The sequence below is a fragment of the Silurus meridionalis genome, chromosome 13, assembly GCF_014805685.1.
Source record: "Silurus meridionalis isolate SWU-2019-XX chromosome 13, ASM1480568v1, whole genome shotgun sequence".
Classification (NCBI taxonomy): Eukaryota; Metazoa; Chordata; class Actinopteri; order Siluriformes; family Siluridae; genus Silurus; species Silurus meridionalis.
In genome coordinates, this window is record NC_060896.1 from 16,626,896 (window position 1) to 16,649,225 (window position 22,330).

Sequence of the window (22,330 nt, forward strand, 5' to 3'; positions counted from 1 at the left end):
TCACTCAGGTTTGTTGACGGTGGTGTGGTGGGTCGTCTCTTATCCCAGAGATTCCTCATGTCTGTGTTACCGTCTGGTTCTTCCTTTTAGCTATGCTTCCATAGCGAGTCTTTGCAGTGTCCCAACTTCACAGTGACATTAACTTTCATACAACAATAAGGACACACAAGTATCCATATCCTTTCTCTTCCTGTCACCCCTCTTCTCTCTCTCGGTCGAGATAAACCTGCTCCTGAGGTTCCAGTGACCACTGTTCCTGCCCCTCCCCCTCTACGGATCTGCCCACTTCATCTCTCTGAAAGGTGTCCTCTTCAATTGAAGGCCATTCTGTGCAGCTGGGGACGGTTTCTCATCAACGTCTTGGGGTTTCATGAAATTCCAGAGTAAGAACTGGAGCTTTGAGGATGGATTTGGACTGTAGTTAACGGTCTGCTGCACTGACTCAGGACTACAGTTTGCTTCTGATCACCATGACTGCACCCCGCTACATTGTTTATACTACATTGTCTTTTTCTTCCTCATACCATCTAAGGGATTTTGTCCTTGCCACAGTCACCCCAGGCTTGCTCATCACAAGCATATACAGAATTTATATTAATACTTTTTTTCTTTTCTATAATTCATTCTGTAAAGCTGCTTTGAGACAATTGTGAAAAGTGCTATAGAAATAAACCTGAACTGAAATGAATTCACTACTAGCAAACATTGCCTTCTGGAAGTGAAGGCCTCTGTTGCTGCAACCCCCTTTTCGAAATTGGGTAAAACTAAAGTACAAAATGATTGTAAAGTTTCATGTAAGACCTTTGTTAATGTAAAGCAATAATTTAATTCATGATCCAAGCAAAATTGGCTTTATGAATGAAGAGAAATTTCATAATGACAGTGGGCAAAGCCCACTAAAACGCAAAAGATCTAAAAATGGTAATGTCAAAGTAACATGAACAAGTATAAGCTTTTTTTATTTATTTTTTTATTAACTTTAATTCATTAGAAAAGTCTGAGCTGTATAAACAGGGGACATGAACATGTGATGAAAGCACAAACAAAAAAACATTACTAGTTGTGTTATTTTAATCTATAACAGCAATTTTTGATAGTTACAACTTTTTTCCATAAACCAATTTAACACACTTGCGAAAATGGCTTGGGAAGGATGGAACCGCTGTTCATCATGTCCTCCTCGGTGGAAGATTATTCCCTATGTACCAAAACAAAGAGTCCCAGCATACACAGCACAGCATACTGTATAAGAACAAAATGCAAATTTAGAAAGTAATGTCAAATTAAAACATAGCAAAAAGCACCCTTAGATGCATCTAAGATATACCTTAAATTTTGGGTAGTCATTCATCAAAATGGTAACAATTCCTATGTAAGGAACAAACCTACGGAAGGAAAAGTATTAATAAAAGGTTGAATAAAACATATACAAATTTTTAAAAATGAATACCAAGCTTACCCTCTTGCTCTGCCCACTACATCCTTTTTCTCTAACCAATGCTGTCCCCGCTTGTATAGACCTCGGTCATCTACGGAGTTATTATCACCTTTGGTTAGAAACTTGATGTCCCCATTTTCCCTAAAGAAAGCAAGATTTATTAAATAAATAAATAAATAACTTCCAACAATAAAAATATAGTATTGTACATTTTAATCTCATAGAAGCCAATTATAAATGTTTACATTAAAAAATGGAAATAAATTAGAAAGTTACAAAATGAAGGGGGAAAAAATTGAGATATATATATATATATATATATATATATATATATATATATATATATATATATATATATATATATACACACACACACACACACACACACACACACACACACACACACACACACACACACACACACACACACACACACACACACAGGAGATCAAAATTAGAGAACAATTTATAAACAATTGAACAATTCTGAAATAATGTCATCTTCACTGCTCAACAGTTGAAGGAGTTTTTGTCCTGTCTATACCATGCTACCAGTACACCCTTTCCACAAAATAACACAAGTACCGTATTTTTCGGACTATACAGGGAGTGCAGAATTATTAGGCAAGTTGTATTTTTGAGGATTAATTTTATTTGAGGATTTAATTTGAACAACAACCATGTTCTCAATGAACACAAAAAACTCATTAATATCAAAGCTGAATATTTTTGGAAGTAGTTTTTAGTTTTAGCTATTTTAGGGGGATATCTGTGTGTGCAGGTGACTATTACTGTGCATAATTATTAGGCAACTTAACAAAAAACAAATTCATACCCATTTCAATTATTTATTTTTACCAGTGAAACCAATATAACATCTCAACATTCACAAATATACATTTCTGACATTCAAAACCAAACAAAACAAATCAGTGACCAATATAGCCACCTTTCTTTGCAAGGACACTCAAAAGCCTGCCATCCATGGATTCTGTCAGTGTTTTGATCTGTTCACCATCAACATTGCGTGCAGCAGCAACCACAGCCTCCCAGACACTGTTCAGAGAGGTGTACTGTTTTCCTCCTTGTAAATCGCACATTTGATGATGGACCACAGGTTCTCAATGGGGTTCAGATCAGGTGAACAAGGAGGCCATATCATTAGATTTTCTTCTTTTATACCCTTTCTTGCCAGCCACGCTGTGGAGTACTTGGACGTGTGTGATGGAGCATTGTCCTGCATGAAAATCATGTTTTTCTTGAAGGATGCAGACTTCTTCCTGTACCACTGCTTGAAGAAGGTGTCTTCCAGAAACTGGCAGTAGGACTGGGAGTTCAGCTTGACTCCATCCTCAACCCGAAAAGGCCCCACAAGCTCATCTTTGATGATACCAGCCCAAACCAGTACTCCACCTCCACCTTGCTGGCGTCTGAGTCGGACTGGAGCTCTCTGCCCTTTACCAATCCAGCCACGGGCCCATCCATCTGGCCCATCAAGACTCACTCTCATTTCATCAGTCCATAAAACCTTAGAAAATCAGTCTTGAGATATTTCTTGGCCCAGTCTTGACGTTTCAGCTTGTGTGTCTTGTTCAGTGGTGGTCGACTTTCTGCCTTTCTTACCTTGGCCATGTCTCTGAGTATTGCACACCTTGTGCTTTTGGGCACTCAGTGATGTTGCAGCTCTGAAATATGGCCAAACTGGTGGCAAGTGGCATCTTGGCAGCTGCACGCTTGACTTTTCTCAGTTCACGGGCAGTTATTTTGCGCCTTGGTTTTTCCACACGCTTCTTGCGACCCTGTCGACTATTTTGAATGAAACGCTTGATTGTTCAATGATCACGCTTCAGAAGCTTGGCTATTTTAAGACTGCTGCATCCCTCTGCAATATATCTCACTATTTTTGACTTTTCTGAGCCTGTCAAGTCCTTCTTTTGACCCATTTTGCCAAAGGAAAGGAAGTTGCCTAATAATTATGCACACCTGATATAGGGTGTTGATGTCATTAGACCACACCCCTTCTCATTACAGAGATGCACATCACCTAATATGCTTAATTGGTAGTAGGCTTTCCAGCCTATACAGCTTGGAGTAAGACAACATGCATAACGAGGATGATGTGGTCAAAATACTCATTTGCCTAATAATTCTGCACTCCCTGTAAGCCGCTATTTTTTCCCACGTTTTAGTGGGGGAAAAAAACGTGGGAAAAAAATAGCGGCTTATAGTCCGAAAAATACGGTACTTGTGTTCCCCAATTTTTTTTCTTTTGTTGTAAATAGATGATACTGGCTGTTTGTAGAAATGTATTTTGTGTTTGAAATTTGTACAGAAAAGTTAAGTGAATTCGAAGAAATAACAGTTTAATAGCTCCTGGTAGCCATTATTTTTTAAAGAACAGAGGTAAATCCATTAAGGTTGCAGAATTGCAGGTGGCAGAGTATCGAGAATTAGAGCTCATTGGCACAACAACAAAACAGAAGTGGTGGTATACTATTCAGCAAGCAATGAGCAACTAAGAAATAAATGGCAAGATGTAACTATCACTATCAATATTTACATTGCCAGAGACATGGTACCAGTTCAAGCGGATGAGCGAGATTTAGGTTTATACAGCTTTTAATAACGTTAGGCCTAAGATTGCATCCAAGAAGAGATGCCAGGTATCTGGCTTTAACCAATTTGCATCAGAGTAGATCAGAGTGTAGTAAACTGAACTTGAATGAATGTTGTCTTTTTGCACTTTTCCTACTCCAAGGCATGGACTGTTGAAAGATTGCCTTTTTTTAATTGAAGGAAATTATTTTTATTTTTGGTTGTTTTGTTGCTGGCCTGTGAAAAAAGATTTTCATTAAAAAGGAATTTGAAAGGCTACAAATAGAGACGTAATAAGAAATGAATACCAATAATGTGTGTTTTATTTCAAATTTAATTTCTCATATGTTTATAATAATAATTATATAATAATTATATAAAAATATTACAGAAAAGGGAAAACATAAATAAATAAATATTGGTGGGTTTCAATGAAAGTCACTTCAGTGAACAACAGAATTCTAAGGCTACAGTTAGCAGTCTTAGACAGTTGCAAACAAAAAAAACTATATAAAAGAAAAAACTATATAAAAAACTATATGTTTAAATTAGCTATTTTTTCTGATTTTACTCACCTGTGAATTAGTTAGACAGTAAATGCACCGGTGAACCCCAGCCAAGCACGCCAAATGTGGCAGAAAAAAACTGTGCATTCTGAATCAAAAAGTATATTGGAAAAGCAAAGGCTCCAGGATCAGTGGCTGACAGTTTTTCATTTGCTTTTACATGATTAGGAGAGACATGTGATGATATGCAAGTACTAGTACTAGTAGCACAGCCGACAATTCACTACGTCTCTCTCAAGCTTCTCAACCTTAACCGAAGATGAGATACTGCAAGGCATCCAATCTTGCAATTCCACCACCTGTCCTCGGGATCCAATCCCTTCAACTATGCCTCAGACCATCACACAAGATCTCCTGCCCTTCATCTCCACAATCATCAACGGGTCAACATCTGGCTATGCACCAACTCAGCACACATCACATCTCGCACTGCACCACATTGCCTGAGATCCTCCAGCACTGCTCGACTGGTACCACCTTCTCTCAGAATGAGAGGTAAGTACACTTCAAGGCTCTTTTCTGTTCTGGCACCGAGGTGGTGGAATGAACTTCCCCTAGATGTCTGTACAGCAGAGTCCCTGATTATCTTCAAGCGACGACTGAAGACCTACCTCTTCCTGAAATACCTAAATTAGCACTTTTCCAAGTTTGTAGAATTCGAGTTATATTTATATTAAGTTAGTAATCTTGTGTACCAGTGTAGATTTATTCATTACTAGAGATTTAAAGCACTTTTGTACATCACTCTGGATAAGGGCGTCTGCTAAATGCCGCAAATGTAAATGTAAATGTACCAACTACCTTCAAGCAAGCAAGGGTCATTTCCATCTTCAAGAAACCTGCTCTGGATCCATCAGACATCAACAACTACAGACTGGTATCACTTCTCTCCTTTCTTTCTAAATCTCTGGAACGCACTGTTTTTAACCAACTGTCTGTCTATCTCTCACAGAACAACCTCCATGATCCGAAACAGTCTAGGTTCAAAGCGGCACATTCCACAGGGACGGCCCTTTTGGCGGTTTCTGAGAAACTGCATGCTGCTTGGTCAGCCAAGCTGTCATCTGTACTTATCTTCCTGGACCTTTCAGCAGCATTTGACACAGTCAACCACAAGACACTTTTTAACACTCAAGAGCCTTGGTATCCGCAGAACAGCATGGGAATGGTTTGCTTCCTACCTGGAAGGTTGCTCATACCAGGTAACATGGAGGGGATTCACATCTGCCCCATGCAGACTCACCACTGGTGTCCCACAAGGCTCGGTACTTGGTCCCCTCCTTTTCTCCATTTATACCCACTCCATTGGTGAAGTCATATCCTCACATGGGTTTTCTTATCACTGCTATGCAGATGACACTCAACTAATCTTTTCTTTCCCTCCATCAGATACCACAGCTTCCACTCAGATCTCGGCATGCTTGACAGACATATCTTCATGGATGAGTGCTCCCCAACTAAAACGCAACCCCAGCATAACAGAACTGCTGGTCATCCCAGGTGATTCATCTCCAGGTCAAGATCTCCAAACAACACTTCATGACTCTCTGCTCTCCCCTTAAGCCACTGCTCGTAACCTTGTGGTATCTATGGACAATGAACGGTCCTTCTTCCCACATGTCGCTAATGTGGCTCGTTCTTGTCGATTTCTTCTTTACAACATCCGAAGGATTCGACCATTTCTGTCCACACAGGTTGCTCAGGTGCTTGTTCAGTCTCTTGTCATTTCAAAACTCGACTACTGCAACTCTCTGCTGGCAGGTTTTCCCCTGAACACGATTCGTCCAGAGCAAATGATCCAAAACGCAGCTGCACAACTTGTTTTTAATCTGCCCAAGTTCCTCCACACCACCCCATTGCTGCGCTCCCTTCACTGGCTTCCAGTAGCTGCACGTATCAGATTCAAAACACTGATGCTTGCCTACAAAGCCAAAAATGGACCAGCGCCATCTTACCTCAGTGACCTCATTACATCTTCACTGCACCACGCTGCCTGAAATCCTCCAGCACTGCTCGACTGGTACCACCTTCTCTCAGAATGAGAGGTAAGTACACATCAAGGCTCTTCTCTGTTCTGGCACCAAGGTGGTGGAATAAACTTCCCCTAGATGTCCATACAGCAGAGTCCCTGACTATTTTCAAGCGACGACTGAATACCTACCTCTTCCTGAAATACTTAAATTAGCACTTTCCAAGTTTGTAGAATTCAAGGGTTATATTTATATTAAGTTTGTAATCTGATGTACCAGTGTAGATTTATTTATTACTAGAGACTCAAAGCACTTTTGTATGTCACTGGATAAGGGCGTCTGCTAAATGCCGCAAATGTAAATGTAATGTAAATGAATTTGAATTTGACACCCCTGCTGTAAAACAATAGCTTGTCTTGCTACCTGGCCATCAATATAAACGTCAACTTGATATCAAGAGCCAAACATATATAACAAAAGCCTTTAATGGTCAGTCATTCATTTCCATGCAGACTGTATGAATAGAGTATGAATAGCTACCTGTGTTTAGCAGGTGGCTCTCAAACAGGGGGAGGGAGGAAATGATCAGACATAGTCTCCTATGAATGTTTGTAGGAATCTCATGTCATGAAAATCTTCATAAAATGTGAAATACAAACTAATGAGACGTGACTTTCTCCAGGACTGATTTCATGTATTTATATATGAAATAAAAAAAATTTCAAATGCAGAAAATGTATATCCATGGCACTTATAACAATATCTTTTTGAGCAATATCAACTTTAAATAATAGACAGTAAAGCTCAATGTGTCTTCAAATTGTGTATGTAGCACATTTCTCACACAAACTTTTAACATTTTAAGTTAGGGAGGGCATTTCTGCTGTGAGTCCTAAAATTTGGGCTGGGTGAGATGGGGAGGGGCAACCCAGACATTGCACAGATAAATGTTTGAATGAAGATATCATGAAAAATGAGATTCCTACAATTTAAAATATAAACTCATGAGACATGTGGCTTTTACCTTATACTTTTCTGGATTGCTACATTACTGATTTCATTACTGACTACATTACTGATTTCAATATGCCCTCTATCCTTGTTTAGTTAAGGAGCTGCTACACTGTGATTTCTCCGCAACAAACACTTAAATGTGTGGATATGTTTTCAGTGGTTTAGGGGTCCTGCTGTTCCTTTGAGTGATAGGGGGTGGGGTTTAACTTAATCTTTTCTTGGTCAAATTGGAAGCGGGACTATTGTCATACTGTCAGATTCTTTACTGTTTCGACTGGATCTTGGTTCTTCTTCTTCTTCTGGCTGCTCCCATTAGGGGTTGCCACAGTGGATCATACTACTCTGTTCTCTACATCTGCCTCTTTCAAACCAACTACCTGCATGTCTTCCCTCACCACATCCACGAACCTCCTTTTGGCCTTCCTCTTTCTCTCTACTAAACTTGTTTCTAATCTTGTCCATCCTCGTCACTTCCAAAGAAAATAACATTAACTAATAACATAACACACATCCACTCCACTACTTTCAGCTCCACCTCCAGTTTTAGTCAATGCCACTGTCTCTAAACCATACAACATAGAAGGGTGTCTGCGAGAGTAAAAGGGAAAGTTTATAGGACTGTGTTGAGCCCTGCTACCACAAAATGACCTCGTCGATCAACCTGTCCTCACTACAGCAAACAGGAAAGGGCTTAGAGCCGATCCTTGATGCAATCCCACCTCCACCTTAAACCAGTCTGTCGTTCCTACTGCACACTTCACTGCTTCCACACTGTCCTGATACATGTCCTGCACCACCCTCACATACTTCTCTGACACACCAGACTTCCTCATACAATACCACAACTCCTCTCTCCACCCTGTAGTACGCTTTCTCTAAATCCACAAACATACAATGCAACTCCTTCTGACCATCTCTATACTTCTCCAACATTCTCAAAGCAAATAATGCACCAGTGGTGTTCTTCCTCAGCTTGTAACCATACTGTTTCTCACAGATGGTCACCTTTTTCCTCAGCCTGGCTTCCACTACTCTTTCCCATAACTTCATGGTGTGTCTGATCAACTTTATTCCCCTGTAGTTACTGCAGGTCTGCAGATCTTGATTATTCTTAAAAATTGGCACAGCACACTTATTTTCCATTCCTCAAGCACCCTCTCACCTTCTAAAATCCAAAAAAATCTTGTTAAAAACTCCACTGCATCTCCCATAAACATCTCCATGCTTCTACTGGTATGTCATCTGGTCCTACCAACTTTCCACTCTTCATCCTCTCACTTCCTCCTTACTAATCTACTTCCTGCTTCACCAACTCCACACCACCCAACCTTCTCTCTCTCTCATTTTCCTCGTTCATCAGCTGCTCAAAATACTCCCTCCATCTTCTCAACACACTCTCCTCACTAGTCAACACATTTCCATTTCCATCCTTTATTGCTCTAACTTGCAGCACATCCTTCCCAGCTGTGCACCAGTACTGTACAAGCAACAAACTATGTAATTGAACTCTAATTTTCATTAACTGTCACCTTTTTGGATAAAGCACTTGTAAATATATCATGTTCCACTTCACAAGTTACTGTTTATATTTAGAGTCCATGTTAACTCATTATATACCTATAGATTAAATGTAGATTCAATTGTAAAATGTAGGATACATGTAGGTTAAACGGTCAAAGGAATACTGCGGAATAACAGTGGTTAATTAGAACCAACGTTACTATACATCAAAACAATGACCCCAAGTATGTGTCAAAATTCTCTAAGCATTATTTAGTGTGCAAACAGTTCAGTTGGACGGTTATCTATCATGGAATGGCCTGCCCAGTCACCAGATCTAAATCCTATTTAACTTCTCTGGGATGAACTGGATCCCAAGTTCATAAAGAAATATCCAACTTGCAAAGAACTCTTTTGGGAAGATTAGCAAGAGGCATGGCAAAGTGTTCCAGCTGAATAAAAGTATATTTTTAATTGAATTAATTATCATAAAAAATTTACTTACTTCTCGTGAATTTTGAGCACTCTGTGCACAATGGGGATCTCTCTTCCCTCGATCCTGAATACCACAATTTCTCCAACCCTGATTGGATCTTCAACTCTATTTGTAAGGAATAGGAGGTCTCCTCTGTAAAATGCAGGCTCCATACTGCCACTGAATAACAAAAAGAATACAGCATTTTTTTCCATAGCAATATTAAATTTTGGTCCATTTTTTGTCATCTTATTACAGCCTCTATAGGAATTTTATTAGTTATGCTAATTCCCTACTGTACTGTACATTTTCTTTCAAGTATTTATCAAATTTTAATGTGTAAAATACTTTTAACAAACTAAATATCAGAAAAAAAAACTGCAGTTCAATGGTACTTTGAAGTGAATATTAAACTGTGGAAAAGCATACCCATGACATCACAACCATAACCCCAAAGTTCTCAAAAGAATTTCTATGAAATAAAGGTAATCGTATTGTTTGCCTGTACAGTGGAGAACTAAATAGTATGATATACAGGAGAATTAAATTGAAAAAATACGTTTTTGGTACTTAAAAACCTTCAAAAATCAAGTTTTTTTTTATACCCAAGTATGAGTATAAACAGAGCATCCTTAATTTTACTGTAGAAATTATTTAAGCATGGTGTTCGTACAGGTGTGGCTAAAAGTTTTGAGAATGACACAAATGTTAATGCTAAAAGTCTGCTGCTTCAGTGTTTTTAGACCTTTTTGTTAAATGTTACTATACTGGTACACTGAAGTATAATTGCAAGCATTTCATAAGTGTCAAAGCCTTTAATTGACAATTACATAAATTTTATGCAAAAAAATACATTTGCAGTGTTGACCTTTTCAATACATCTGCAATTTGCCCTGCCATTCTGTCAATCAACTTCTGGGCCACATCCTGATTAATAGCAACCCATTTTTGCATAACCAATATTTGAAGTATGTCAGAATTTGTAGGAATTTGTCCACCTCCAAACAAAAACGATTGATCACAAGTTCTCAATTGGATCAAAGTCTGCAGAGTTTCCTGGCAAAGAATCCAACATTTTAATGTTTTGTTCCCCAAGCCACTTGGTTATCGCTCTTGCCTTATGGCAAGGTGCTCCATCATGCTGGAAAAGGCATTTTTTTTTTTCACCAAATGTTTCTCGGATGGGAGAAGTTACTCTTGGAGGGTGTTTTTGTACCATTCCTCATTCATGGCTGTGTGGCTGGGCAAAATTTTGAGTGAGTTCACTCCCTTGGCTGAGAAACAAGCCCACACATGAATGGCCTCAGGATGCTTTACTGTTGGCATGACACAGGACCAATGGTAGCGCACACCTTTTCTTCTCTGGACAAGCTTTTTTTTTTTTTTTTTTGCTCACCCAAACATTCAGTAAAGGGGATTCATTAGAGAAAATTATGTTACCCCAGTCCTCAGCAGTCCTATCCCTGTGCCTTTTATAGAATATCAGTCCTTCTCCTGGAGAGAAGTGGATTCTTTCCTGCAGTTCTTGACATCAGGCCATCCTCCAAAAAGATTCTTCACCTTACTAAGATGCACTCACACCTGCCTGCTGCCATTCCTGAGCAAGCTCTGCACTGGGGGTGCCCTTATCCTGCAGCTAAATCAACTTTAGGAGACAGTCCAGGTGCTTGTTCAACTTTCTTGGGCACCCTGAATGTTTTCTTTTGGGATTACGTTCATTTTCATAGCAAAGATGGACTTTTCAATTCATCTGATCACTCTTCATAACATTCTGGAGTATATGAAAATTACCATTATAAAACCAGACAGCAGACTTGGTGAAAATGTAAAAAAACATTTCAAGTTTTTTTGGCAACGGATATACAATATATACCATAAGCATATAAATGTATAGGAATGGTGTACTTCATCTGCAATTGATTTTTAAACCGTTACATCATTACTTGTGTTATGGTGGGGCTTGCAATATGAAAGAATTCTTCAGATCAAGTATTCTGAAATTAAACTAAACAAAATTATAAACACAACACTTTTGTTTTTGCCCCCATTTTTTCATGAGCTGAACTCAAAGATCTAAGGCTTTTTCTATGTACATCAAAAGGCCTATTTCTCTCAAATATTGTTCAAAAATCTGTCTAAATCTGTGTTAGTGAGCATACCAAGATAATCATTCACCTCACAGGTGTGGCAGATCAAGATGCTGATTAGACAGCATGATTACTGCCTTAGGCTAACCACAATAAAGGTCCACTCTAAAATGTGCAGTTTTATTACACAGCACAATGCCACAGATCACAAGTTTTGAGGGAGTGTGCAATTAGCATGCTGACTGCGGGAATTTCCACCAGAGCTGTTGCCCGTGAATTGAATGTTCATTGAATTGAGTACCATAAGCCGTCTCCAAAGGCGTTTTAAAGAATTTGGCAGTACATCCAACCACACCAGCCCAGGACCTCCACATCCAGCATCTTCACCTCCAAGATTGTCCAGCCACAAACAGGTTGCATAACCAAAGAATTTTTGCTCAAACTGTTAGAAACCGTCTCATGGAAGCTCATCTGCATGCTCGTCGTACTCATCAGGGTCTTGACCTGACTGCAGTTCGTCGTCGTAACCGACTTAAATGGGCAAATTCTCACATTCGATGGTGTCTGGCACTTTGGAGAGGTGTTCTCTTAATAGATGAATCTCGGTTTTCACTGTACAGGGCAAAATGTGTGAGGCAAATGGTGGTCACACCAGATACTAACTGATTTTTGGACCCAGAAAAAGTCTTAGATCTTTCGAGTTCAGTTAATGAAAAATGGGGGCAAAAACAAAAGTGTTGCATTTATAATTTTGTTCAGTAAATGTATACGATAAGGTACATAAGCATTTGGACAATGACAATTCTTCTAATTTTGCCACTGTACACACCACAATGATGTGACTGGTATAGACTGGAAGTACAACTGAATAGTTTTATGAAGAAAAACAACATCTAGTCAAGTCGGGACACTATAATAAATGTGGACGTCTACTGTCAAACTCTACAACCAAAAGGAGACAGTTAATGTAATTTGTTTGTTATACCTTCAATTAAGGCTGAAAGTCTACAATTAAACCAGTACTTCATTGCTCTATTACCATTTCTATTACCAAATCCATTTTATTTGTATACAGAAGCAAAATAGTAAAATAATAATTACTAGTAATATAATAAGTACTTGTACAAATAGATCTCAATCTATTTTGTTTTACTTGTCAATTCTAAGACATTTTCATAATGAAGAGATAATGGTATAGGAAATATAACTTAAAACGGTGAAATAGAAACCAGCTTTAGCATTTAGAAATGTGTGTGAATGCATCCACAAATAATTCAGTAGGTACCCATAGGTTTTGTCAGCTTTTTAACTACAACAGCCTGCTGAGAACTCTAAGGTACCGTATTTTTCGGACTATAAGCGGCTACTTTTTTACCACGTTTTGAACCCCGCGGCTTAAACAACGAAACGGCTAATTAATGGAGTTTTCCTGGGTTTTTCCCTGTTTCACAAACATCAAGCCAAAAAAACTGAGCAACATCACATTAAACCAGTGAAATTTCCTAACGGAAACGGAAAGAAAAAAAAAAAAAAAAAAAAAAAACGCACTTCACCTGTGTTTTCGCTTCAGGAAAAAAACATCGCACAACGATGAAAAAAGATAAACTCCCCAGAGAAATACTTGGTACCTTGACCTACGAGGTGTCATTTTGAGGGTTGGAATGGATTAATGCCATTTTAAGTATTTTTAATATGGCATTAATCCATTCCAACCCTCAAAAATGACACCCCGTTTTTATGTTTCATGTATTAAATTGGAAAATACATTTCTAAGTAACAAATCTTGTATAAAAACATAATAGAAAGAGTATGTAAAAATACAATAAGGTTTTATTCAGTGTATTTTCCTTGGAGATGAGACAACTTGAGCTAACAAGGTGGGGTGTGTGTGTGTGTGTGTGTGTGTGTGGAGGGGTAGAGGCGATAAGCGGATGCGGGGGGAAAACTCATTTTTTACTATCACTCCTGTACACTACGTATCCCTAAACTTTAAAATTTGTACTTTTTTTTCTTTGCTTATCTTCGTCACAATCTTCCCTTTCTGGCTTCGTTTCGCCATCTAGCAGCAGCGTCTCGAGCTCGTACCTAAAAATCGTACGTAAAAATCGACTGAGTGACCACTCATACCTCGGAAAACTCGTACATTAATGCACTCGTAGGTCAAGGTACCACTGTAGTTGTGAAAGGAAGGAGGAAGACAGTGAACAATGACTTACTTGGTCAGCTACTGTTTAGATACAAGCCGTTGTAGCATGTTGAGTCAGGGTGAAGGGATAGCTCACTAAAACTCCAGTTGCAACAGAAATCATATAAGCACAGACAGGTTTCCAATACTCATGCTTTTTTATTTTTTCTTGGCAACAGCATTATGGGTTAGTCAAAGAAGCTCAAGGACATAATCCTTAATCTCACACGCACACACACGCAGTAATACCGGAAAAATGCAGTCACACGCTATTCCCAAAATACCGCTATGCTCCTAGTAATCTATACTTTAACAGATTTGATCAGCTACCCTCCCTGCCCCCATCCAGTCCCCCCTGCTGCAATCCCCCTTCTCTGGTTCCACAGCAAGCAGCTCCAGCCCCACCTCTCTCTACACACGAATAAAGGTTTATCTTATCTTATCTTAGAAGCGCAAAATATTGCATTTAGTGTCTTTCGTTAAAGCCTGTGTAAAGTTCATTAGTTTAAGTTTCAGCTTATATAAGGGTGCGCTTTACAGATCAGCTACCCTCCCTTATATAAGGGTGCGCTTTATAGATCAGCTACCCTCCCCTGCCCCATCCAGTCCCCCTGCTGCAATCCCCCTTCTCTGGTTCCACAGCAAGCAGCTCCAGCCCCACCTCTCTCTGCACTGCTATCAGCTCACAGTCAATATACAACACACCTAACCCCCCCCGCCGATTCCCTCCAGCCAACACTCCATCCAATACACAATGCCCTTTACAGAAGCCCAGGTGAGAATGGAGCTCAGGAAGATCAAAGCGAGGAAGGCTATGGGCCCAGACGACATCAGTTCCAGGCTAAAAGACTTTGGGGACTACCGACCAGTAGCAATGACCTCCCATCTGATGAAGACATTGCAGAGGCTGGTGCTCACTCATCTCCAACCTCTGGTGAGCCCATCAATGGATCCACTTCAGTTTGCCTACCAACCTGGCATTGGAGTGGAAGACGCAGTCATCTTCCTCCTAAATCGAGCTACTTCACACATGGAAAAGGTTGGGAGCACTGTGAGAGTCATGTTTTTCATCTCTAGTGCTTTTAACACCATCCAACCTGTGCTCCTGAGGGATAAGATGGTGTACATGGGAGTGTACTATCATCTGTCAGCCTGGATACTGGACTACCTCACAGACCGAACACAGTATGTGAGGACTCGTGACTGTGAGTCTGACATGATTGTCTGCAACACTGGAGCCCCGCAGGGAACGGTTCTTGCCCCGTTTCTCTTCACCATCTACACTGCAGACTTCATGTTTAGCTCAGCAACCTGTCACCTACAGAAGTTCTCTGATGGCTCTGCCATCGTCGGTCTGATCACGGATGATGATGACAGAGAGTACAGAGGACTTACACAGAACTTTGTGGACTGGTGCCAACAGAGCTGCCTCCAGATAAACGCGGAAAAAACCAAAGAACTGGTGGTGGATTTCCGTAGGCACAAACACACTTCATCACTTCCATTGGTAAACATTCAGTGAAAGGACATTGTGAGAGTGGACTCTTACAAATACCTGGGTGTTCACCTAAACAACAAACTGGACTGGACTGACAACACTGAGGCAATCTATAAGAAAGGGCAGAGCAGACTCTTTCTGCTGAGGAGACTAAGGTCTTTTGGAGTGCAGGGAGAGCTACTGAAGACCTTTTTTGACTCTGTTGTGGCATCAGCCATATTCTATGGAGTGGTCTGCTGGGGTAGCAGTATCTCTACTGCAGACAGGTAGAGACTACACAAGCTCATCAGGAAGGCCAGCTCAGTCCTGGGGATTCCCCTGGACCCTGTACAGGAGGTGGGAGAAAGGAGGATGGTAGCAAAACTATCATCATTACTGCAGAACGCCTCTCACCCCCTGTATGAAACTGTTACCTCGTTGAGCAGCTTCAGTGTCTGAAGGTGTGATACAGAAGGTCTTTTCTCCCTGCTGCTATTAGACTGTACAATAAAAGCTGCTCCCAGTGAACCATTAACCAAAATACACACTGTTATTACTGTTCAATGGTGTAATAGTTACTGTTTTTACTGTTTTACTATTTAATATCACTACCTGTGTGCAATATTACCTGCAATATGTGCAATATCACCTGAAATACGTGCAATACAACCTGCAATATGTGAAATCCAACAGAACATTATATTATAGGATTTCTCTCAGTAGAATAAAGCACCTTGCCAACCTTGAGAAAAATGTGTGAGGAATGGTTTGAGGAACATGAAAAGTGTCCCCATATCTCAAATTAATCAAGCACCTTGAATTGTAAGAGCTATATTGGCAACACAATATTATGCAGCTTTAATGTTTTGGCTGATCTGTATAGTTTTGGAAAGTATGACTACATATTGAAATATGATCATTAGTTATTTGTGTATTCATAAAGTGGTAAAGACTACATAATTTAACAGTTGGGTTTGGGTATTTTTGGAACTTTTGATCTCCTGGGACTCAAAGTGTCTTCTTTTCAAAGATATCTAAATTGTGTATGTCGCCCAGTTTTATCAGGAACTGCAGGGAGGTCAACACAGAATAGCTAACCTAGCTCTGGATAATAGAAAGGCTGCAGCAAGTCAGTACCAATCTGTATAAGTGTGGTGAACAGTAAAGGAAAAACAAATAAATAAATAAATAAAAATTGGTGCGTTTCAATGAAAGTCACTTCAGTGAACAACAGAATTCTGAAGCTACAGTTAGCAGTCTTAGACAGTTGGAAACCAAAGAAAACTATATAAAAAAAAAAACTATATAAATTTTTTTTTTAATTAGCCATTTTTTTCTGATTTTACTCGCCTGTAATTTAGTTAGACAGTGAATGCACCAGTGAACCCCAGCCAAGCACGCCAAATGTGGCAGAAAAAAACTGTGCATTCTGAATCAAAAAGAGTATTGGAAAAGCAAAGGCTCCAGGATCAGTGGCTGACAGTTTTTTTTATTTGCTTTACCATGATTAGGAGAGACATGTGATGATATGCAAGTACTAGTACTAGTAGCACAGCCGACAATCCACTGCGTCTCTGTCAAGCTTCTCAACCTTAACCGAAGATGAGATACTGCAAGTCATTCAATCTTGCAATCCCACCACCTGTCCTCTGAATCCAATCCCTTCAACTGTGCTTCAGACCATCACACAAGATCTCCTGCCCCTCATCTCCACAATCATCAACGGGTCATTAACATCTGGCTACCTTCAAGCAAGCAAGGGTCAATACCATCTTGAAGAAACCTGCTCTGGATCCATCAGACATCAACAACTACAAACCGGTATCACCTCTCTCCTTTCTTTCTAAATCTCTGGAACACACTGTTTTTAACCAACTGTCTGTCTATCTCTCACAGAACAACCTCCATGATCCAAACCAGTCTGGGTTCAAAGCGGCACATTCCACAGAGACGGCCCTTTTGGCTGTTTCTGAGAAACTGCATGCTGCTCGGTCAGCCAAGCTGTCATCTGTACTTATCTTCCTGGACCTTTCAGCAGCATTTGACACAGTCAACCACAAGACAATTTTTGTCAATCCTCAAGAGCCCCAGTATCCGCGGAACAGCATGGGAATGGTTTGCTTTCTACCTGGAAGGTCGCTCATACCAGGTAACATGGAGGGGATCCACATCTGCCCCGTGCAGACTCACCACTGGTGTCCCACAAGGCTCGGTACTTGGTCCCCTCCTTTTCTCCCTCTATACCCACTCCATTGGTAAAGTCATATCCTCACATTGGTTTTCTTATCACTGCTATGCAGACAACACTCAACTAATCGTTTCTTTCCCTCCATCAGATACCACATCTTCCCCTCGGATCTCGGTATGCTTGACAGACATATCTTCATGGATGAGTGCTCACCAACTAAAACTCAACCCCAGCAAAACAGAACTGCTGGTCATCCCAGGTGATTCATCTCCAGGTGAAGATCTCCAAATAACACTTCATGACTCTCTGCTCTCCCCTTTAGCCACTGCTCGTAACCTTGGGGTAACTATGGACAATGAACTGTCCTTCTTCCCACATGTCTCTAATGTGGCTCATTCTTCTCTTCTCAATTCTCTACAACATCCGAAGGATTTGACCATTTCTGTCCACACAGGCTGCCCAGGTGCTTGTTCAGCCTCTTGGCATTTCAAGACTCGACTACTACAACTCTCTGCTGGCAGGTCTTCCCCTGAACGCTATTCGTCCACTGCAAATTATCCAAAATGAAGCTGCGCGGCTTGTGTTCAATCCGCCCAACTTCTCCCACACCACCCCACTGCTGTGCTCCCTTCACTGGCTTCCAGTAGCTGCACGTATCAGATTCAAAACACTGATGCTTGCCTACAAGGCCAAAAATGGACCAGTGCCATCTTACCTCAGTGACCTCATCACATCTCGCACTGCACCACGTGGTCGGAGATCCTCCAGCACTGCTCAACTGGTACCACCTTCTCTCAAAATAAGAGGTAAGTACACTTCAAGGCTCTTCTCTGTTCTGGCACCAAGGTGGTGGAATGAACTTCCCCTAGATGTCCGTACAGCGGAGTCCCTGACTATCTTCAAGCGATGACAAAAGACCTACCTCTTCCTGAAACACTTAGCACTTTCCAAGTTTGTAGAATTCAAGAGTTATTTTTATATTAAAGTTTGTAATCTGACGTACCAGTGTAGATCTATTCATTACTAGAGACTCAAAGCACTTTTGTACGTCACTTTGGATAAGGGCGTCTGCTAAATGCCGCAAATGTAATGTAAATGTAGTAGTAGAAAACCTAACTAAGCCATTAAAACGGACTATGTATAGGGGTCGTGCAGTTTTAAAATGTGAAAATCTCACAGCGCACTCAAACATTAAACAACATTCATCTTGTCATTATGGTGTGATAGCTTCAAGCAAAGACCCTGAGGAATCTGCGCTTACAAAGGTCTCAAACTCCAAATAAAAAGAATGATATTATCGCAAAGAAGTAATTAAATGATTAAGTTTCACTCAGATTAAGCCAGATTAGGGACAAAATGGTACCATTTCCTGCCATCAGCAGCACTAGTAATATGTATTCGTTACCATTTTATGTACAGTGTCAATCGTTTCTCTTAAAAGTAGAACATCCTGACAATTCCGCATATTGAAGAAGTGAATGAATGAAGACATTTGTTAAAGCATGCTGAAATAAGTAGAACAGTTAAGTAGAACTAGGGCTGCACTATTTTGATAAATGGCATGTTGCTAATATTCTGGGCAATATTGCGATATAATAAATGGTATCATGAGTCCAATTAATTGGATATCAAGGAAATTGCAAACAAATTAGTGAGAAGGCTGAAATGTGTATTTGTAAAACTTTTCAAAATGAAGAATTTTTCACAAAATAAAATAACATTTGCATTAATGTAACATTTTTTTCTCCAAGGTACAGCTGAATTAAATAAAACAATATATAAAAACAAAAAGACGACATTTGAAACTCGACAATTTTAATTATTTACCTGTTTTTCTGCTGAAGTTTAAGATACAGTATGTTTACATACTTGAATTCAGACAATTTTGAAATCAATATTAATAAATGTGTAGCCTTTTATTATTATTATTATTATTATTATAGTAGATTGCTAATAATTTGAATTACGTGGGAGTGGAGCTTTGCGGTGGGAGGGCAGAGTCATGGGGGGTTCCAAAAGCCTATAAACAGCCTTGTTTACACAGGATGTAACAGACACCTGGGAGAGAGAGAGAGAGAAAGAAAGAGAGAGAGAGAGAGAGAGATGGGGGATGTGTATAGGGATGTGTATGGAAAAGCGGAGGTTGCCAGGTGAAGGCTTTGAGGTCGAGGAAAGATGTGCGTTACCGCGAGTGGGTGTTGAACCATTGCTGGTCATCTCTTTCTTCCAACCCTGAACCAGCGAGATGTCATATTGCGACATGATGTAGCAACTTTATGTTAGCAAATCTTGCACGGTACCTTTCTGATCAGCGTTGGTAATCTTTAAGCTAAAATAGCATTTTTTGGCCACCAGTTCAGTGGCGTGTGTGGCGCAGTCAACATGTGGTGTGTGTGGTTACGTGACTTTCCGGTGCGCAGCGTGGAGATCAGATGAAGATGGAGGCTGAGCAGACGATAGTTTAGCTCTTCCTTAACTGAGGCTATTTAGTTTTTTTACTTTTTTAGCGGCATGGAAAATCTGAAAACTTTTTTCAGGAAGTGTGTGTCCACACACACACACACACACACACACACACACACACACACACACACACACACACACACATTTAATTAAATCGCAATGTTTGCCATCATATAATAGCACAAGCGGACATCACGATTGTGATACAATTGATCAAGCATGAATTTTATTTAAAATTATGTAAATATAAACTGTTGTTTACAACTGTGTTATATGTTTTACAAAAAAATGCAAAAACTATTTGCATACCAAAATTTAACCGGACCGTAAAAAACTAGTTACATACTGAACTGTGAATTTTGTGTATGTTACACCCCTAAGTGCTATACAAATACATTTAGAATAAACTGCATATTTCATGTCCTGCTGTGGCTTGGACATTAAGAAAGAAATATGCACAAAATAGTTCATATCTATATAACATGGTGAACACTTCAATTATTTTTTCAATGAACTGTTTGCATTCATTCGAACATAATACCATTGTATCAGTCATTCACAGCATTGCTGACCACTGCCTGACCCAAAAAAACTAAAACTTAAACCACCTGGATACTGCAGTGATAACACTGCCAGTCTAAAAACACCTCCTTATTCAATGTTTTCTTTATTTGTATTGTTTTCAATATTATATATTAATACTGAAGACATTGAAATGATGACAGAACAAATCTGTAGTAAACATGTTAAATAACCCAGAATATGTTTTATATTTTCGATTCTTCAAAATGGCCACTTTTTGATTAGTTGACAGCTTTGCACAAACTTGGCTTTCTCGCAGTCACTGCAAAATGCTGTGGTAGCCATGCTAGTTTATTGTGCCCCCAATTTTGACCAAGTCACTAACATCATATATATATATATATATATATATATATATATATATATATATATATATATATATATATATATATATTTTTTTTTTTTTTCAAACCACCTTTTATGGGAATTGGGGTTTTAAATAATTCAAGTTAGTTACAAATGTATGACCCACCCCTGGGTGTATTAAAAAAACAATTTATTTCAGTTATTAACTGCTATTTTAAGGGTGTCTTGACTTTTTAACATCATTATCATTTTCTATAAAAGCATTCGGTTATAATCAAGGCTACTTTCGTTGAGGGACAGATATGGTCCATAGTCATCAATGTACTCAAAGAAGTTCAAATGCCTTTACCTGAGAACAACTACAATTGGGCTTTCGCTTCCAGTCACAACCATCAGGCCTTTCCAAATCATCAAGGCCGAAGACACGATCATGCCAAAATTCAGCACCTGGTAGTACAACTGAAAGGCACATACATTTGTTATACCACTCGAACATTACGGTGGCGGCTGACAACAAAGTATTGGCTAACAATTAGATGCTCAACGTATGGCACATGACTACATGTTAAGCTCCGTATATTATTATTATTATTATTATTATTTATTTTTTTTTTTTTTATCAGGCATAATTATCCACTGGTAAAGTAACTGGTCAGTGGGCGAATAAAAGACTACGAGCGAGATTTGCGGTAGTCATCTTTTGCAACCTTAACCACCAATCGATTAACTAAATTCAAATAGTCGACTAACAATATTTCTTTAAAAAAAAAAACGCGTCCATTATACAAAGGAGTTTAGATGTAGGCGCCGATCTGTAGAGATGACGTGTTCCAAGTCATTCAGTGTATTAATAAACTGCTCTGCTAGTGAATGCTTTAAGAACCCACCTGGCGCTTATTCATTCGTCGAACATCGTCGAGAAAATCCAAAGACAGCATTTTGTCAAACAAATATATTAAACGATGCTTACTACTTAAAACGAGTAACAGTCTCTCCAGAAAATAGCACAATTATACTACTACTGTTGTCGCTGCTTTCGAATCGCAGGCGTGTGTAATTCCAGAACTTGTAATTCTCAACCTTTAACCAGTAAGAGCAAAAAAACGCCCCATTAACTTGAAATTCCCACTTGTCGACTCGGGGTAGTCAGTTCCTCCCCTGTCTTTGTTTCCCTACTTCGTATGTCGAATTCGCTGAGGTCGAAAATTACGTCATTCCAAGTAGCGAATCACCAGCTGCAAGGCAGTGTAGTTCCTAGAAACTGACGACAACTTCCTGTTTTGCAGCGCCTAGAAAAGATAGACGTAAAATAAATTTCGGATTATTTTTTTCAACTATGTAAATCTTTTAAATTAATAAAGCGAAACCTCAGGATGCCGTCTTTGTATTAATGTCGTGTTCATGATAGTCCTATCTGTATCGTATACTAGGCAGGAAATGGGCGTGGTCTTGATGGGTGAGGGGTGCCAGCGGATTTCTCGCTC

At 39.5% G+C, this 22,330-nt stretch overlaps 1 protein-coding gene across 1 annotated transcript; it reads right to left on the minus strand.

Moving 5' to 3' along the window:
- Nucleotides 1-953: 953 nt before the first annotated feature.
- sec11a (SEC11 homolog A, signal peptidase complex subunit) lies at nucleotides 954-21,997 on the minus strand. The gene is made up of 6 exons (XM_046864258.1): nucleotides 21,734-21,997; nucleotides 21,196-21,305; nucleotides 9,589-9,738; nucleotides 1,460-1,579; nucleotides 1,328-1,385; nucleotides 954-1,242 (listed from the first exon to the last, which is right to left on the minus strand). Exons 1-6 carry the CDS (start codon nucleotides 21,782-21,784, stop codon nucleotides 1,192-1,194), a joined length of 540 nt encoding a protein of 179 aa, XP_046720214.1. The 5' UTR covers nucleotides 21,785-21,997; the 3' UTR covers nucleotides 954-1,191.
- Between the last annotated feature and the right edge of the window lie 333 nt (nucleotides 21,998-22,330).